General features: G+C 40.8%; 1 protein-coding gene across 5 annotated transcripts in view; it reads right to left on the bottom strand.

Moving 5' to 3' along the window:
- Positions 1-8821: 8821 nt before the first annotated feature.
- Positions 8822-19744, bottom strand: part of C2H21orf91 (chromosome 2 C21orf91 homolog) — a 28276-nt gene continuing 17353 nt past the window's right edge. For all 5 annotated transcript variants that reach the window (XM_048422400.3, XM_048422402.3, XM_048422399.3 and 2 more), the window contains exons 3-5: positions 15957-16472; positions 14904-14966; positions 8822-13576 (exon numbers count right to left, since the gene is read on the bottom strand). In XM_048422400.3, the coding sequence (XP_048278357.2) occupies positions 13410-13576; positions 14904-14966; positions 15957-16472 (746 nt within the window). In that variant the 3' untranslated portion in view covers positions 8822-13409. The remainder of the gene's footprint in view (positions 13577-14903; positions 14967-15956; positions 16473-19744) is intronic.

The following is a 19744-nucleotide window of genomic DNA, read 5'->3' as shown; positions in this document are numbered from 1 at the left end:
AGGGCATCCCCAGGTGAGACCTCCTGTTTGTCTTTGCCCTGCCAGCCTCCCACCTCTCTAAGCATCTGTTGACACCTACCTTCCGTACTATAAATAATAGTTCTAGATCTGAATAGTTCCAGAGAGAGAGAGAGAGAGAGAGAGAGAGAGAGAATAAGAGTGGCACAAACAACATCTGGGGTTTTCTCGGGGCATTTTTCTGATTCTGTTTCTCACACTTTCAGTATTAGGTTGACTGATCAGAACTTCCAGCCATGCCACCAAACCACAGGCCCCTACAGATGAGAGGCATTGCTTAGCAGATAGTTTATCTTTTTCTGTTCTTCAGCATGACCCGAAATATAGCAGAGGGTAATTGGATAGGGCCTCCATTTCCTTCTAACCGGCATCAAGTTAGTAGTAACGAGTACAGAGGGCTACTCACCCTGAGAGTTTCGGATTCTGTTTAATTGTCTAACTGTGCTCCCATTTCAAATTCATTCCTATATGAAGTTGGAATTTAGTTTCTCTATGGACTTCTTTCTTGCTCAGCTTGTTTATCCTACTCATTGGTTTGTTACAGTATGCCATAGAGAAATGTATGACCTCTTTTTTTTCTGTTTTTAGCTTTTCTTTTAATGTATGACCTCTTGCATGAAAAATTCTTATATAAGCTGGATGGTGGTGGTACATGCCTTCAATTCCAGCACTTGAGGAGCAGAAGTAGATGGATCTCTATGAGTTTGAGACTAGCCTGGTCTACAAGAGCTAATTTCAGGATAGGCTACAAAACTACAGAGAAACCCTGTCTCAAAAAAAAATCTGTATAGTGAGGGACATCACTATACAATTTTGTTTTATAAACATCATTTCAATTTTGTCTATTTTAGGAAATCTCAAACACATTATAACCAAGTCTTCAAACATCTGACTAGAGTAACTGTATCCCTTCTACTTTGAAGAACCAGTCAGGTGCAGCAGGCTACCCATCCCATCCCCAGACACTAGCTACAGATGGCTATAAACATTGAATTTTCACAGTAATCAATTGTTCTGGCACTGGAATTTTGATGTAAGGAGGGCACACATTCATGCTATAGTCATGTGAACTCTTCTCATTCCATCCTGGCTGGCTTCTAAATTAAAGACCGTAAGGGACCTCTTGAGTCATAGAAAAGCTTGCCTTGCTTATTCTTTTTGCAGTATGTTGTTCTCTGCTGACTGGTTTTGTGATCCCCTAGAGTGTAGAGAAAATCTATCAGACATTCCTTTCCTGGGATAAAAGAAAAAGAAGAAGAGGAAGAGGAGCAGCAGCTATCTAGATGTCCAGGATTCCAGGAGAGGGTGGTGTATGCCATGGATGCTATGGAAAGAAAACCAGATTAGGAGTTTTATCCATGTCTGTGACTAACAAAATGTAGAATTCATGAGAGTCCTAAGCATCTGGATGGTTCTATATGGTACTTTGGCAGCATCTCCCCTTCAGGCCTCCCAGAGCTACCCTCAGGGATTTTGGTAGCTGTTCTGGCCTGCCCAGAGAACCACTGATGTGGTTTGAAGGACACCTCCCACACCTGGTGTGTACTCTAGATGAAGCAGCAGGCATTCTGCTGGCACAGATGTTATTCTTGAAGGGTTTCATGATTACTTTAAATAAGGCTCTCTTCTGGAAGAAAATAAAACACGATCAAATCAACTGTGAGCTCCTGAGACTCCACAAAGCCTGTCTACGTATCTAGTTGTTGGCCATGATAGCTGTACCCCACATGTTGGCCCATTTCGTCTTCTGAGGAGAAATCAGTATGTAGAAGAGATCAGTGTGGGACAAGGATTCCTTCCCTGCTGGGATGCAATGTTGTTCCGAAGGTTGTGGGTCTACTGTCTCCGATTTTGTTCACACATGTGTAGAGATGAGAAAGAAAAGAAGCCCAGCATTTGCTTGTCACTGGCTCAGCTCCTCCCCTGCACTTTTTTTTTTTTAAAGCTTTTCAATCTCTGGTAGGCACACACACACACACCTCCTCCACATGTTTGTCTGTTTCTGTCTGAAGCAGCATGGCAGCAGCAGCCGACAGAAACTTAGCAGGAGGCCCAGATGCTGCCTTTCCCAGTTTCATAGACATCTAGTCAGGGTTTGAAGGAACAAAAATGCATCCACAGCGAGACAGCCAGAAATTTAGATATTCACCCCCTCAGCCTTGGGGAACACTAGTGCTCAGTTAACATCCAGGGCTATGCGAATTAGTTCCCATGGCCCGATCCACACCAACTGAGCATGCGCACAATTTTCTATCCTGTTTCTTCCAGATCCTAGCCTACCGGTGGTGCTGACCAGACTTTTCCCTTCCCTGCTATGCTATATGCCAATCAATTGTAGGAACACCTTCCTAGATATCCCCAGCATTGTGCTTTATAGATTTCCCTGTTATCTCTTCATCCAACAAAACTGGTAAAATTAATCATCATAAAGATTCAAAACAAATAAAGATAGCCAATAAAGAAAAGTGAAATCCAACCACCCCACTGCCATTATTCTTCCAAGAGAGAGCCGTTGGCTGTCCTGATAGGAGAGAAGGCGTCAGAAGAAGAGACACTTCTGTGACCTGAGCAGATGGTATTCTACTGAAGTTTATCATGTGCCTTTGCATCGCAGGGATGAAAGTGGAGCAGTCTTTGGGGAATGTGCCCTCGGTGGGTGACCCCCCTGACTGAGTCGTATGATCATCCCCCTGCTAGGCCTCTGAAAATATTCTTCTTCAGTAGTTCCGACAGAGGAGCGTGGGCGACTAACACTACTAACTAAAATGTAGTTACACTTACATTTTTCTGTCTCCAACTTAAATGCTCTCAAACCGCATATAGAGAATTGTCTCTCTGCTTTTCAGCCAGGTTAATCTGGCCACCTTCTGCTTGCTTCCTCATAAAGGCTCCAGTTTCTTTGAACAAAACCACACTTCCCTTTGCGGCCTCTCAGCTCTGCTGTACTGTGCGTGCAGGAGCTGGAAGGGTTTGCCACCCACGCTCTTCTTAACGTTCATCGTAGCCATAGAACACGGGATCCTTCAGGATCAAATTCCCTCCGCTCTGTACAGATTAGAGGACAAAGTCCAAGAGAGGCAGTTGGCCGCCCAGTGGTGGCAAAGGAGGCTTTGAAATGAACATCAGGTAGCAATATCCTCAATCCTCTAGCCCATGCGAACTTCCTCTTACACCCTCATCGCTGTTCATTTGTGGCCTCCTCCCCCTGTGAGAGCTTCTTCTTCCATACTGCCTGTGCTTTGAAGTCACAGATAGGAGACTCTGTGGCTAGCTGGGTCTTAGTTTTCTTTCACCTTCTCTATGCTGACTTTTCTTATAAAGCTTCTTCATTCTAGGCCAGAGATTTCCCAAATTCCTCCCAGTGAAGACTGATACCTACTAACATGTAATGGTTGGGCCTCCAGGACAGTCTTGAATCTCTGTCCCTGGTACTAGCAATTGCTGAGAAAACAAATAAAACCTGCATGTAAAACAAGCAAGCAAACAAACAAACAAACAAACTAACTAACTAACAAAGCACCGACAACAATGAAAACTGGGTTGGGAACATGACTCAGTTGGTGAAGTGCTGGATGTGTTGATTTTGTATACCCAACCCCCAGACAAAAACTAGGGTCTGATGTAATCTCAGTACTGCAGGAGGTTGAGACCGGTAGATCCCAAGAGTTCTGTGGCCAGTGTAACCAAGCAGCGAGTTTCAGGCTCAGTGAGAGCCAGTGTCTGAAAAGACAAGGTGGGACAGTAGACACAAACTGAAGAAGATACCCAAGGCCAACCTCTGGCCTCCAGATACACCCACACATAAGTACATATGCATGAACAAAGACACACAAATACAATGTCCATGAGACAAGAATATTGCCTAGACAGATGGCTCAGAGGTTAAGAGCACTTGCTGCTCTTGCAGAGGACCCGAGTTCATTCCCCACACCCACATGGTGGCTCACAAGTGCTCACGTTCCCCAGGACCCGATGCTCTCATCTGGTCTTTGTGGGCACTAGGTACAATGTGGTACACACAAGCAAACACTCATACATATAAAAATAAATCAATCTGAAAAAAAGAATAAATTAAAATCCAGAATTCTCATTTTTCCCATATGGCATTTGCAGTAGCTTTAAAAGTTGTTTTTATCCCAAAGTTAAAATTTCATCTGTTGCATAAGGGTTTTGTGAATTTTCTTCATGAGAGACAGATGTAACAAAATTTCAGATTTATTCCCAGCAGAGCTCAATTTGATCAGTTTAATTTACTTAAATTATAAAAATACCTTTGTGTGATGATTTGAATGAGAAATTTCCCTTACAGGCTCAGATCTCTGAACACTTGATCTCTGAGATGTAAGGGAGCTCCTCCCCCAAGTTGGTCCAGGACACACTCAGATACCAAATTCTCAGGACGAGGGAGATTTATTATTCTGGAGGGGAAAGAGTGGGATACAAAGGCAGACAGCAAGCAGTAGCAGTAAGCAAACAGCAAACAGGTTTGTAGGGTTTTTTTCTTTTTTTTCAGGAGTGGGTTTTTAAGGGAAAACACGGGAGATTGTGCTAAGGTGAGTTGGTAAATCCTAATTGGACATGTTAGCCAAATAATGAATTTTGATTGTTGGACCTTGGTGTTCTGTGTCAGGAATGAGAAGGTGGACAAATTAGGGAATGAACCTTGGGGACTAGCTTTAGGAATGTGATCTAATAGATCTTAGCAAGGGGGAGAGGGTAGAAGACGACACCTGTCCGTGCCATGTTTGCAATGCTCAGGCCTGTTAGAGCCTCCACAAACAAAGTTTGGGCAGTTATGGAACCTTCAGGAGGTGGAAGTGCATCTGGAGGCCGGCTCTGAGTTTGCAGCTTTCCGAACCTCCGGTTTACCCTCTCTCTGCACTGAACCTGCCAAATTACCTGCTCCTTTTTACACCGCCCGCCCATGGCATTGGAGATGGAACCCAAAGTCCTGTGCATGCTAAGCAAGTACTCTGCTACTGAACTACATCTCCAGCATCTAGACATAATTCTTTGAAATGGAAAATATGTGGATGCCGGATGGAGGCTTTAAATGGGGCAGTCGGTCTTTGGCTTTTCTTCTGCAGGCGGTGGTAATCTTTCTCAAAGACCTTTGAGCTCAGAGCAGCAGCATCCCATTCCTTTGGGAAGAGACTTCTGCAGCAGTGGAAAGCTTCTATTAGTGAAGCACTGGGCAGCATCACCAGGGCTTTGATAGGTAAAAAGAATCTCAAGCTTAATTGCCAACTAACTGATTGAGAAACTCTGGGGGCAATGGCCCAGTTTGACAAAGCCTGAAATTTAAGAGAATCGTCAGTTTGGAGGAGAAATGGAGGCAGAGCAAGTACCAGTTATCATAGGGACAAGGTAGTCAGAAAGCTGGAGTGGAGAAAAAGCTGTAAAGGATGGCAGAGTGATGGCTAATGTCGACTGTCAATGTGACAGGCCATGCAGTCCCCTGTGCACAACCGCGAGGGTTTATCTCCATCAGGCTGAGGTGGGAAGACACTCCTAAAGGAGGGTGGTACCATCCTTGGGTGTAAGTCCTGGACCACATAAAAAGAAATGTAGCTGGGTACAAAAGTTCATCCATATGGAACCAATGTGATCAGATTCCTCAGCCTCCAGCCTCCGTGACTTCCTTGCCACAGTATACGATAGCTTCTCAAACTGTAAGGTAAAATACATCCTTCCTTCCTTGAGTTGTTTTTGTAAGGAAGGATAATTTACCACAGCATATATTTGTCTGTCCCTGAACGAGTGCACCAGGCATTTTGTGGGGTATAGACTTAAACACTTTTAGAAGATGCTCAATCCTTGTACTCACTCCATAGGTACATGATGACTTGGGAGTCATTCAGTATTACCAAGGAGAACACAGGCCAATCCCTCTGTGACCATCACTGGTTTTATTAGACCCTTCCATGAGCCCTGTAGGTAAAAACTGAATGCCTTTAGTTTTTAGTAACTGTGCTGGTTAATTTTATGACATCTTGATACAACCAGTCATGTGGGAAGAGGGAACCTCAACTGAGAAAACGTCTCTAAGGATTGGCCTGTAGTGTGTTCGCAGCATTAGTGATTGATGGATAAGGGCCCAGAGCATTGTGGTGGTGCCACCCTGGGCTGGTCCCGTAAGAAAGCAGGCTAAGCAAGGCAGCAGGCTGCACTCCTCTACGTCCTCTGTATCAGCTCCTGCCTCCAGGTTCCTGACTTCCAGAAGGGATGAACTGTTGCCTGAAGTATAAGATAAAGTAAACCATGTCCTCCCCAGGTTGTCTTTGGTCACAGTGTCTTATCACAGCAATAAAAGCCTAATTAAGAGAGTGGCAGAGAGTGGCAAGTTCTCTAAAGTCCCCCTCCTGTTACCCAAAATACCTTTAATGGTCAAAATGGCATTGCCAAAAGATTTAATTTCTTTAGAATTTTCCCATCACTTTTACTTGACTCAACAAATAGTCACGCCATCCTGAGCCGCAGTTTACAAAAATTCAGTGGTTCTTAGCAGTTTCCTCTTAGGAAACAAATTCACACAATTCCTAAGTAGGCGAGTACCAGGCAGACCAGATAAGGCAGGTGTAGAGAGCTCTGTTGCAGGCAAAAGGAAGCTGACCAATTGCTTTAAGCTGGTAAGAATTTATTGTAAGATCATCCAGAATTCTGGGGAGGCTGGCAAAGGGTGATTAGCCAAGTACTACATCTTGCTTTACAGCAAGCAAGGCCTGCTCAACACTGGATGCCAGTGGCTGACATCTTATACTACTGTCTATGGATAATGATGCTGTCCCTACTGAACACCAATGCTCCCAGCATTGGCCTCCCTTAGACAGTATCTTTGCTTCAAATATTGGGGCAATGAGTCCAGATGCAAAATGGTCAGGATAGCATGTTTTGTATCTAGAGATAAACTTGGTAGCCTCCTCCACACCCCCCAAAATAGAGCATCAATAAATAGAAGAATTGGCTGATAAAAAAACTGGACTTTCAAGATGGAAAGGACCTAAGACATCACTTAGATAAGACTGTAAACGCGGAGCCTCGAAAAGGCTTCTTATTTAGGGTGTCATTTATCTAAAAGGGCGTTGTTCTGCCTTCCAGTCCCCCACCTGTTTTATCCACTGTACTGAGAGGTACTTGCCAGGCTCTAAGGCCCCTGGAAAGAATGCTGAGCTGTAACAGATCACTGGAAAAAAAATAAGGGAGAACATGTAATCTTATAGCTAATCTGAAACTCCAGTTGGGGCAACGGAGTAGGAATAAAAGTTTGTGAACTGCAAAGCAGTCCAGATGAGTTTTCACTGGAGTCACAACACAGACGCTAAACGGGAAAAGTTCACTTGTGGTCTGGTACTCTTCCCCGTCCCTTTCACAGATCCCTCCTCGTCTATACTTCCTCTCCTGACGATGTACTATGTCTCAACTGTTAGATATTATTAATGGACTTATTTTTTAGAAAGTCTTATGTAGCACAGTCTGGCTCCTAACTTGTAGCTAGCCCAAGGACGACCTGGATTCTTGCTCCTTGTGCCTCGCAGAAAGTGCTGGTTACAAGTATGTGGCACCACACTGGGTATAGGATTGTTGGATTTTTGAGACTTCCAAGGGCAATTAACATTTTCCAACACATTCAGTGTTTCAATTCTCAGACATTACCATGTAATCTACTTATGATCTTTTAAACAAATGTCTTTGTTTCCTGGTTGCACATTATTACCATAAAAACACTGTAAGAATTTTATAAAGCATTCACGAGGGGCCGGTGAGATGGCTCGCTCAGTGGCTGAAGAGTGGCTGAAGGGTAGAACTGGCTTCACAAAGCTGTCCTCTGACCTCCATGTGTGCACTGTCGTCAGTGAGATGGGTCCTCTGGAGGAGCAGCAAGTGCTCTTAGCCATGAGCCATTTCATCTATCCGAATAAAAATTAAATCGTGAATACTTAAAGGCTAATTTAATATTGACTCATTATGCTAACCACAGTGATCTTGGATACTAGTTTCCTTATTTAAAATATTTTTTATAAAGCCAACTGAAATATATTAATGTTTTATTCTTTTTCACAATGTTCATTACATATATATAGATATAGATATAGATATGCTTTGCTTGTGTATATGTCTATGTACCACCTATGTGTCTGGTGCTCGTGGAGGCCAAAACAGGGTACTGGAACATTACTGGAACTGGAGTTAGTGATTAGTAGCCATGGGGATTCTGAGATTTGAACCCATGTACTCGAGAAGAACAGTCAGTGCTCTTAACCTGAGTCATCTCTCCAGCCCCCTAAAGTTTAATTCTTACTAACTCAACTTGGATAAAAAACTAAAATTATTGCCAGGCAGTGGTGACAGCACTCAGGAGGCAGAGGCAGGTGGATCTCTGTGAGTTCAAGGTCAGCCTGGTCTATAAAGCGAGTTCCAGGACAGGCTCCAAAGCTGTAGAGAAGCCCTGTCTTGAAAAACAAAACAGACAAGCAAACAAAAAAACCTCAAACTGTTCACGAACAGCTGACTAGATAAACAGAGTTAGATTATGCAAAGCTTTCAATGTAAGCAACTATTTGATTAAAAGAAGGAGGAGTAGGAAGGGTAAGTAAGAACGAGGAGGAAGAGGAAGGAGAAAGGGAAGTACAAGAACAACTACTACTATTACTACTACTGCGATCACCACGGCTACTACTTCTACTGAGCTTGATCCCTAGAGCCCACGATAGAAAGACAGAGCTAAGTCTTGAAGGTTTGTGGCCTGGTGCACCCATGCCCCAACACATGCACATTAAATAAATTAATCAAATGAAGCTAGCAGTTAGATAACAAAATATGTTTTATTATTGCAAAGTTAAAAATAGTAGACAAGCTTATCTAGTTACAGTTTCAAAGCAGAATACAAATATATAAATTATTGCATATAACAACCAGATAATGACTAAATAAACCCTTCTGAAACACAGCTTTGACCATTTGACCACAGCAGTTTCATTTTCGTTTTCTAAATGTCAGCACAACTGCTTAAAAGAACAACAGAGATTAAAGTTCAGTGACGACAGCATAGGCTAGTCAGCTTTAAACGTTTCTGTTTCTGTCTCGCCTCTCTCTCTCTCTCTCTCTCTCTCTCTCTCTCTCTCTCTCTCTCACACGCACGCACGCACGCACACACACACACACACACACACACACACACACACACAAATACCACTACCGAGCACTCTTCTGGAGGCAGTAGGATGGGGAAGTGAAAAACAACAAAACAGCAAAACTAAACCCACTACACCCCAGAAGCAAGCGCAGTTTTAAACACGTACATGTGTCTCCATGACATTTTTGCTTCATGTTGGTAGAGTTGAAATTGGAGAAAAGTTACTGAATAATTACAACAGAGACTCCTTCAAACTAAAAATAACAATGAAAATATGAGTTATAAACCAAGTGTTAAAAACCTTAATGTTCCAGACCCACACGATCCAGTTCACATAAAGGTGATGCAGCCTGAGGTTGTGCTGATGTAGGTGAAAGAGATGAACTGCAAGGCCAGGTCGCATCCTCCTCTGCCCACTGTGACCTCCCTTCCCCAAAGAGTCCTATTACCCCAGCCGATAAACCCTTGTGAGCCCCATCACCACAAAGCTTAACTGGGAAAGGGTATTTATTTAGGGCTCTGTCCTTTAGTGATTTTTTTTAAACCAAATTTCCTCAACAGAAAAAAAATCTGCTCAAGGTAAAAATGGAATCAGACCAAAATCAAATCAAGTCTCTGCTTTAAAGTCATATCTTAATAGAGGGTATATAAAATTTTTATACTTATGAAGTTTTAAAGTATTCACACATCTTGCTGTAGCATGAACAATGGTAACATTTGTCAGTAAATGAACTGGTGAAAAAGTCAAAGTAACATTATACTCTACCATTAAAGTATTTCATGTGGATGGAATTACTTTTCATGGTCCCAAATCTGAGCCCTTTGAAAATAGATCTTTAAAATTTCTACTTAAGTTTGGAACACACATGTTTTGTGCTATATACAATGTTAACAAGGAAAGCAGATTTCTCCTAAAAAGAAACAGAATAAAACTCAAACTGGTAAACATTAATACAAATGGACCAAAATAATTACTTTAAAAATTAACAACAATAAAAAAATGGACCTTTGCAGTATAAACACCAAGATAAGCATTATATAAACAATCTAAAAAGGAAAAAGCCATTTCAACAGCAAATATGATACAACACAAACCAAGAATCCATAAACCGCCTATGAAATGGCATCAGAATATACTTCAGCTGTATTTCTAAAAGCACTTCCCAACATGAACACTTTCTGAAAAATAATCCTTAAATGTTTATAAAAATGGGCACTTTTTGGTGAAATGTAGCTAAGAAACCTAAGGGCTTCTCTTTACTCCAATACTGCATACAAGAATCACACAATGAAATCAATTGACTGCTTGGCCCACCAGCATGGTGTCTCAAGTGCATGCCTTTTCCAAAACAAATATAGAAACTAATACTAGACTCAGGATAAGCTGATAACCTCAGGAGAAAGGTTACAAGGTGGGACAGTACAAAGAAGTTAAACCAGGTATGGCAGTGTATGCTGAACCCCAGCATTCAGAGGCTGAAGCAGTTAGATTGGTGCTAAGTTTGAGGCCAGCCTGGACAACATAGTAAAACCCAAACCAAATCCTCTGTGTATTTACTATGGTAACAGGAATTTAACTTGGCCTGATGTATGCCAGATACATAAAAACACCAATCTTTAGAAGACAAAAATCATGCTAAAATCACATTTGACTTCTGACTTGAAAACTCTTCATTCTCTTTAACTATTAAGTCTACTATGGCAAGCTCGCCCTTCGCTCCTCACCCCCAGAAGCTCTGAAATGTCAGGGCTCACTAGCAGTCTGTCTCCTGTTGGCTTTAAAAAATGAAATCATGTGTGTTTCTTCTGAACTTCCTCAAACATACAACTATTTAGAAAGAAGCAAATATAGAAACCAGTATTTGTGATAGTTCATCTTTCCCTACACTGTAACTCAGCTCTGTCCCCATCCTTATTTGTGCATATACAATAATTGCATATTCAATCAAGGGAGCATATCTCCTCCTGAGGCAGAACCATCACAAATTCCAGGCCAGCCTGGCCTACTTAGAGAACTCTAGGCCAGCCAAAGTTATGTAGCAAGACCCTGTCTCCAAACAAACAAACCAAAAACCACGACCATCACCACCACCAAGACCAACTATAACAAATCACTGGTGGGTAAACAACATGAAATACTATACTCCAACGAAATTCAGGGAGTGAGCACTAGCGGGAGTGCCAGCACCAGGTGTATTTAGGAGCACCATTCCTTTGATGTTTCCGGTGAAATACCTAAATGAAATGAATCAGAGGTCCCAGTTAAGACCTCAGTACGCAGGAAAATCCTAGTCAGTCCAAACTCATTCAGTAAACTAAATGTTTGCCAGCAAACTCTTGGAAGAGAACAGCAAACATTTTCTTTGGATAACACTGGTATTTAGGACTGCACCTATGTCTCCCTATGATAGAAATACACTAAGTACTGCACATGCCAAATACTAAGGATCCTAGACTCCTATGACTGCCCCCAACTGTGTGCAATACACTGGCTACTAACACTCTTGATGAGCTATGCCAAGCAGGGGTATAGTCAAACTTGAAAAGGTAACACGTCTTTATGCAGCCTGGAAATGTGGATGCTTCCTTATTGCACACATTCAATTTAAAGCTTATCAACACTAAGGCAATGCATTCATCTCCACTTTCCAGATTTTAAATTCATTTTGGAGGACACTAAAAAGTGTCATTTTTAAAAGTTCCCTCCAAAAAGCTTAAAAGTTAAGTTTGATTCAGGAAAAAGCAAAAGTACTGGGCTATCAACTAATGTACAAACCCAGGCCAATTTCATCCATCTGAGCATTCTGGAAAGGTGCTTTTCCAACAGGGAAGCAGTTCTTTGCTTAGTCAAATACTATTTGTGTTCAACATTGAAGTCTGACCCGTGCCCAGACAGACTGCCCACGTAAAGGGAGAAATCACCTTTATGCAGCTGCCAAGGCTGTCTGTCCTTAGCTTACCACACAAACACGTTCTTAGCACCATTAAAAACAATCTAGAGCCCATCTTCATTTTGGATTGGTCATACCGTTTATTATGCTATTAAATCTCATTTACCTTCTTGAGATAATTTATTAGTTAAGAATCTAATACCTCAGTAGCTTATAGTATCTTTTTAAAGTGAGGATATTTTTATTGAATTGAGTGTTGATTTTTTTGTGCCTTGATATCTTCTATCCCTTTAGATTTTAAAACTTAGAAAAGTACCTTAAATGTCTTTTCTTTTCTTTCTTTCGTTTTTTTTTCTGAGGACTGATTTCAGTGATGCTGACAGCAGAATCTGGACAGTGAACAGATCATTGGGATTTCATGTGCAGTGGCACACATAATAATTTTACTTCCCCCACCCAAACAGCACAGTTACAGTCTGAGAATAGGAGTTACACTGGACTCAGGGCTCAGAGATGATTTACTTTATCCAAAAATGAGCACATCGAAGAAAGTCATGAGTTAAGAAGCAGAGCAGGGCTTCTTCTTTTAACGGAGACTGACACACAAAGATCATGATAGTATTTTCTTCCTAAGCTAATTCAGAATTGCTTTCATTAGAAAACAACAATGTGCTTTATTTTCTTGAATATTTGCTTTTAAGAGTGATTAACTTCACTTTCATATGCTGTTAGTATTTAACACAGCTCAACTAGGTAGATTGCTTCTCCAAATACTATCCAAAACACATTAATCTTTGGAAAGAAAGATAACAGTTATAAAAACACTGAATCTCCAAAATGCAGTGATCTTTCATATGGACAAACATATTCACACATAGAAGTGCAAATACACATGGCCATTCAAATACACATTTACAAAGACAATGGAAAATACCCAAAATAGCAATTTTATATATAAAATTTTATATTAAAATATTGCTCATAAATAAGATGATATTATGAATTCTACTTCCCTCTTAAAAACTATCTCTAGTAGTTCTAGACTAACATAAGACCTAATTAGGCTTCTATTGTTTTGACAATTGAGTTACAATAGAAAATGTCCAATAAGAACACATTGTAACAGGTTATTTAAGTATTCACATGGTAAAAGTTAGGGAGGGGCATTTAGTAGTTATAAGAAAAAGTCCCCAAATGAAGCCAAATGATTAACCCTAGACTAGAGTGATCTGCTTTATTAGATTAATAAATATTATCTTAGGTTTTTCAAGTACAATCCCAAAAATGGACCGTAGCTTTCTTCCAGCATTTTCTAGGTTCACATGCTCGGCAGACCAACAGAGGGGAAAGCACAGAAACTGCTCAGCTCAGTTGTTCGTGGACAGGTGTGACCGCGTCCCTGCCCGTCCCACTTGCAGGCATGGTAGCTTGGAGTAGTTCTTGAGAAGCTGCTCGATAGCAACATGACGGACATGGAGCTCTGACGCCAAAGAGTCTTTTTCTTGCACTTGCTGACTTAACTCTTCAAAAACTTCTGTGAGGATTTCAAAGCAATTGAAGTTTTAGTGCACAAGAAGCTTGCCCTAAGATTTCTATTTTAATTAAATATAGGTACAATGCCTTGGGTAAATTTTAACAAGAAACTAATTTGATACTAAGAAAAACAGCTGTTGTTTCCCAAATCTCTCAGTGTTGATCATCCTATTACATTTCATACAGATAACTGAGACTTAAGGAAGGTTATTAGTATACACAGCAGAAATAGTGGCCTCCACTGGAACCACTTCTCCATGATAGCCTACAAATAGGCTCAAACAATATATAACTTATCAGATACATGCTCATTAATATCCAGGTCCAGAAACTCCTCCAAGAGGCTTGGAACAGATTACCTGGATTTTCAAAATCCTGGCTCCTATGATCATGTATGTATGTGCTTCAGATAAGTCATCTCTAATGACTTATCATTATCTAATTGATATCCTCTTAGGGATAAATTCAGTACCAGGGGGACTGTAGGAGTTAAACGAGGAGGACTTGTAAAGAACACGGAGTAAGTACTAAACCCATGTAAACTGGGATTACTTGTGTTATCTTATGGTTTGCAGAGGCTTGTGTGTTTCAAGTTTTGCAGTTAAGTCTGCTACTGACAGAATGCATCATCTCTCTAAGCAACTTAAAGGTCTCCGAAATGCTGCCTCACCTAAATGGGAACAGCTGGCTGAAAGAAAAAACAACGGGGATGCGGATGCTGTAGGCGCTGACGTCTATTATGACGCTACAGAACTATTAGTGCTTTTATAAAGACCTATTAATGAGGATATGACTTTTTTTTAAAACAAAACCCTGACATATTTATGGACAAAACAATACACTGTCAGGGATCTCAAAATAATCCACACAGGTGGTTGAGGTGGGGCAAAAGGAATGGGAACAAGTGGCCAGGAAAACATAGCTATGTTTCAGTAATAGTTGAAGCTGATGACAAAAGGCAGTGGTCACTACACTTATCTCACGGTTTTCATGTTTCAAATGGCTCAGAGTTTATACAAACAACCAGGGCTAATACTACGGTTTTAAGGAACTATTGGAATGCATACCCCAGAGTGCCCAGTGCAGAGGGTGGCCCACAGTGAAGTCAATGATGGCAAGAAGCAGAGGTTAGTTGTAGGCTCTATTCTACTTAGACTATTCTTCCTGAAGGGAATACTGAAACTTTCCCTTACTGTTTGTCTCAAAAGGTCTGAATATCTCAATCTCCAAATTTAAATAGTGGGGATGCTATCAATGTCCAATCACAGGGGATATTCTGTAGCAACAGTTTCCACATACAACCAAAACCATCGAGACTGATTCTTTACCCTGGATTTGCTGTTGGAGCTTTGTATTCAGTTGTTCTACTTCACCAAGAGTCATTGAATTCACTGAAAATGAAAATACATTCATGGTTACCACAGACAACCCAGGAAAGCAAGTGTCTGCTAGTTTCTTAGGCAAAGAATGTGCAGTTAATTCTCAATACAACGTTCAACAGAACCCCAGATCTCCTTTGTTGGTTCTTAAAGTGTAGCAAATTCTAACTACAAAACCCTCCTAAGAAACACATTTTATATACCACTACGAGTAACCCTTCCATCATCTACAGGAAACAAGTTTTTGTTTTGTTTTGTTTTTTCCCTAGAGGAACATAATCAGAGCGCTGGATTCTGGTATCTCCTCTTTCAGTTTCCAGAAGTAATCACTGCCCATTCACACACACTCTGATTACATTTTGGATAAGTCATGATCTGGGGTTTTAAAACACTAAAGTACCGTGAAGCATCTATCTAGTAAAAGAACCTTTACATGAAGAGTCAAGAACTTAAGGCATAGTCAAGGTCCCTTTGGAGCTAAAACTATTTAAGTCAATTTAAATCACCCCAGAGAGATTTTGTAGAAAGGTGCATTTAAACTTTTAAAATAAATGCCCACATTACCTTCTGCCCGTTAGTCAATTGTCAGATGTGTGTTTTTAAGTTGAGCTCCTGATCAATTAGTCTTACAATGGGTTAGCAACAAGACAATGTATACTGGCTGATAGTTCCAGTTACAGAAAAAGTAGGAGCCCTGAACTTTTCAGTTCACTTTGGTAAGTCTATTCCATTTGGTCACTAAAAATGGCAAAATAAATGATGGTGCCAATGAAATTCAGTATGTAATACATACTCAAGAACATTCCAGAGAAGTTTTTAAGATATCTCACGTTTGTTGAGATGACTCTGTCACTTACATATTATGTCTACCAAATCTATAAACCTAACATTAAAATTCTATACACACAGAGAAAAAGAAAACCAAGCCAACCAAAACCAACTACCACCTAACCTGCAAATGAACAAACCCGATCTCTGTCTTTCTTCCCCCACACTACTTACGTTCCTCTCTGCTATAATGTGGATTCTGGCTCTGGACATTCGCCTCTGGACCAGAGCTTGTCTCTTCTTTTTTCTGTGGCTGGTTGTGTTTGTGATGCCATCGTACATCCGAGTCTTGCAATATTGCAAGCCCGAAGTCTGTACTTTCTTTGTGCTCCAAGATTCTTTGTGTATAGCTTGAGATGCCACCCGCGTTCCCAGCTATCCCTCTGGCAGAGTACTTTGGCACTTGGGAGTCAAACTGTGGGAGTAATTTCTTATCTGGCTTATGTCGGAAATTAAACAGGTGATGTTGTGTAGTTTTGGAACACTCGGAATCCAAATCCATATCCTTGTTTTGTGCATACTGTACAATCCAGTTTATCTTCTTACTCAGAATGGTTTTGACTCCTTCGTAAGTACTTTTGGAAAGCTTGGATCGAGGACAGTTCTGGTTTGCGATTAAATGGTATTTTTCAAAACAGTCTTTATGGCCTCTCAGTGATTTGGTATGTAAAAGGTTAGATTTTGGTACTCCTAAAGTGAAAAGAAGACAGAATGAAAACTCAAAAAAAATTCACATTTTCTTAATTAAACATTATTAAGTACAAACAAATCTTAGTGAATTCTTGATAGAATGCATTTGCAAATTAGAGTAAAATGTTAAAGTATATTGACACAGATAATACAAAATGTAGCCTAATCTGTTTCCATTTAGCTTGATATTCAAATATTTTATTCATCTATTGACTGTATGTGTGCACTCACGTGTTTGCTGCTGTCTATGTGTTTATGTGTAGGCCCGAGGTCACCAAGTGTCTCTCCTGAACTGCTCTCCACTTTCACCTCTTGAGACAGTCCTTTCTGAACTCGAAACTCAGACATCCAGCGAGGTGGTCTGGCCAATGAGCCCCTTTCTCCATCGCTCTGCCTATCCTGGCCCACATTCTAGGGCTCAGAATCAGGTCCCATGCTCACACAGCAGGGGCTCTACTTGGCTGAGTCACAGCTCCAGCTCAACAGGAATGTTTCTATGACCAGCAGAGACTTCCAAAAAATTTAATAATTCAGTTTGATTCTCAGTCCAGTGGCATTTTAGTTCATGCAGTATAAAAACACACACTGTTGTCTGTTCCCAGTAATCCTAGTCTTCATGAGATACATAGTTACAAAACATTCTTTTATAGTGTTCAATTAAAACATGCTCAAGGGCTGGGCATATGCCTCAGTGGACAGACTTGCTTTCTGAGTATGAGGGCCAGCGTTCAGATTCTCAGAGCACACAGGGTAGAGTGATCCCAGGAGACACCCAGTATCAAATTCAGGCTTCCCCATGACGCACATATGAATCTGCACACTTGTGTACCCACACAAATGAACACAGTTACATACACTACAAACACATGCACCCCACAAAGTTTTTTTGCCAACAAAAATGTACATTAATCATATTCTTTAAGGGAAGTGTTTTAGAAAAGTATATTACCAAATCCACAGCCATGACCATTTCCTCTTCTCCAGCTCCTCCCCTGTCTTCCACCACTATTCCTACCCAGCCACCAGTTCTTGGTCCAGTATATGAGTTTGGTACCAGGCATGAGTTTTGTCTTATAGAACTAGCCTTAAATCAAATCAGAAAATGACTGGTGACCCCCATGCCACTGTTGCCATTATTGACCAGTGAGCATAGTTTGCCCGGCCAACCGTTACTCACAGCTGGACAAAACTATTTTTCTCCTCCAGGAGCATGGATTGTACCTTCCAGCACTGCGATGACAGCCAGGAGGAATGGAGCATATGAATGGGACCGGACTGATGTCGCCATAGTCTATGACACAGGCATGTGTCATCGTGAGCAACAGGCTCTCACCATCAAGTTTGGAGGGTGACCGAAAACAATGGCAATATCCTGTAAGGTCTGAGGGCCTATGGGACTTCGCTAACTAGTTATGTTTTACCTTGGAAGAACAATATACACCAGAGCCAGAATATATGAATATATAATATATACATATATAAACAGAAAAGCCTTACAAATGTAATGAACTGTTTCAGTTTATTTTGTAAGAAAATCAAAATGCCTATACTTCTCAGTTTACTTTTACACTTATTAAAACTTACCAAGGTAAATTTATCTTCTAGAAGAAATGAATTACACACAATAACTACTCATACAGCACAAGCCCATTAGCTGATATAAATTCAACTCACAAGTATTCATGACACACTAAAAATAATGGAAATATTTTGACTTTTCTTTTATAGCTCCCAGTTTTCTTAGTGAAGCTTTTTAAAATATAGGATACATTTTCAAATTCAAAACGTTTTTCAAAATAGCCATACATTTTAATAATTCAAGACATACTATTAAAGTCAAACAGTTCTCTTTCCATACTGAAGGTAAATCAGGCGTGTGCAGTTTTAAATGAATGCCTGCCAGAATGATTCAGTCTAAATATGTGTGAAAATGGAGTAAGGAAAGCCACCGGGGTGCTAAGTTAAAAAAAGAAAGAGAGAAAGAAAGAAAAGCAAAACCACATTTCAAGGGACATGAAAAGCTACGCTCCTTGTTTCCTCTTAATTTTAAAAGCTTGAGCTGTAATTTTATTAATTGAAATGAAAAGTCTGGTGACTAGTAAGATAACCTAAAATTTGTATGTCAGTGGCATAAAAGTAAGGGCTATGCTAGCCAACGCCGGGACCTGGTCAGAAATCTCACGCGGGGTGCAGCAATCAGCGCTGCACCTGCATACACGCTCTGTATACCCTACAGCCTTTGCTCCAAGATGGCCCTATAGGCTCCCCGATTCATTACGTCGTCGAAAGGAAACTCCTTTTTCCACTCTCAACACTCAAACCCCACTCTCTGTGATCGTGGGAACCACTGACTAGTCCAGGAAGAAGGTGGAACATTGCTCCTGAGAGCCCCTCCTGCCCTATGCTCAGATGTTCTGCTACTCATCTTAAAGGTCTCTCTTCTCCCTCACTTTCTCTCTCTCTCCCCCCCCATCACCTCCTCTCCTTCTTCTCTTCTTCCCCCTCCATCCATAAAAATCTTAACCCCTGCTTCACTCATTGTAAACCTGAGCCAATACCCACACCTCCTATCTGGTCCTCACTACCTCTAAGAAGTCTTCTCTAACCAACACACCTAGGCTTGATTATTACACAAGATTCTACCACTGCCTCTTCACTGCTTTTATTTCTTGCCAGGTAAGTTGTGTGTAGGAACGGGTCATTATCTAGCTTACTCATAGGCATTTCCAGTCTTAGTGTCTGCCATGCAATAAGAAGTAGTTAAATACATCAGGGAGAGTTAAAAGAATATTTAAAACGCAGCAGCATCAACAAAAACAATAAAGGCCTTATTTTACCAACTGTCATGTACAGACTACTTCACTGCACTTTTACTCATCTTCCTTAAAGGGCAGTAGGCAGTTTGGGCTGCTTACTTAGAGGATAATTAAGGGCATCGACCAGTGACGTCATCCCTATCCTTGAGTCTAGAGGGCTGACAATCTCAGGGAGTGGTGAGTGGCACTAGTACAGAGAGATTCCTGTGCTGTCAGTCTGGCAAGAAAACCACAAAGTTTACTTAATTATATATTTTAAATAGCAATTTACATAAGAATAAAACAAGGGCTGATTCATACCAACTTCTGCTTATTCAGTGAGTTAAGAACTTTTTAACATTTTGGTTAAATTATAATAAAATTTTAACCTAGCTAAATTTTAAAATTCAATTTGAAAATATTTGGAAACATACTTTAACTACTCCACACAACAGCAAACAAAAAGTAAAACTATAA

Source organism: Myodes glareolus, chromosome 2, assembly GCF_982192425.1.
Source record: "Myodes glareolus chromosome 2, mMyoGla1.1, whole genome shotgun sequence".
Lineage (NCBI taxonomy): Eukaryota > Metazoa > Chordata > Mammalia > Rodentia > Cricetidae > Myodes > Myodes glareolus.
The sequence above is the reverse complement of the archived record's forward strand: the minus strand, read 5'-3'. Positions and strand labels throughout refer to the sequence as shown.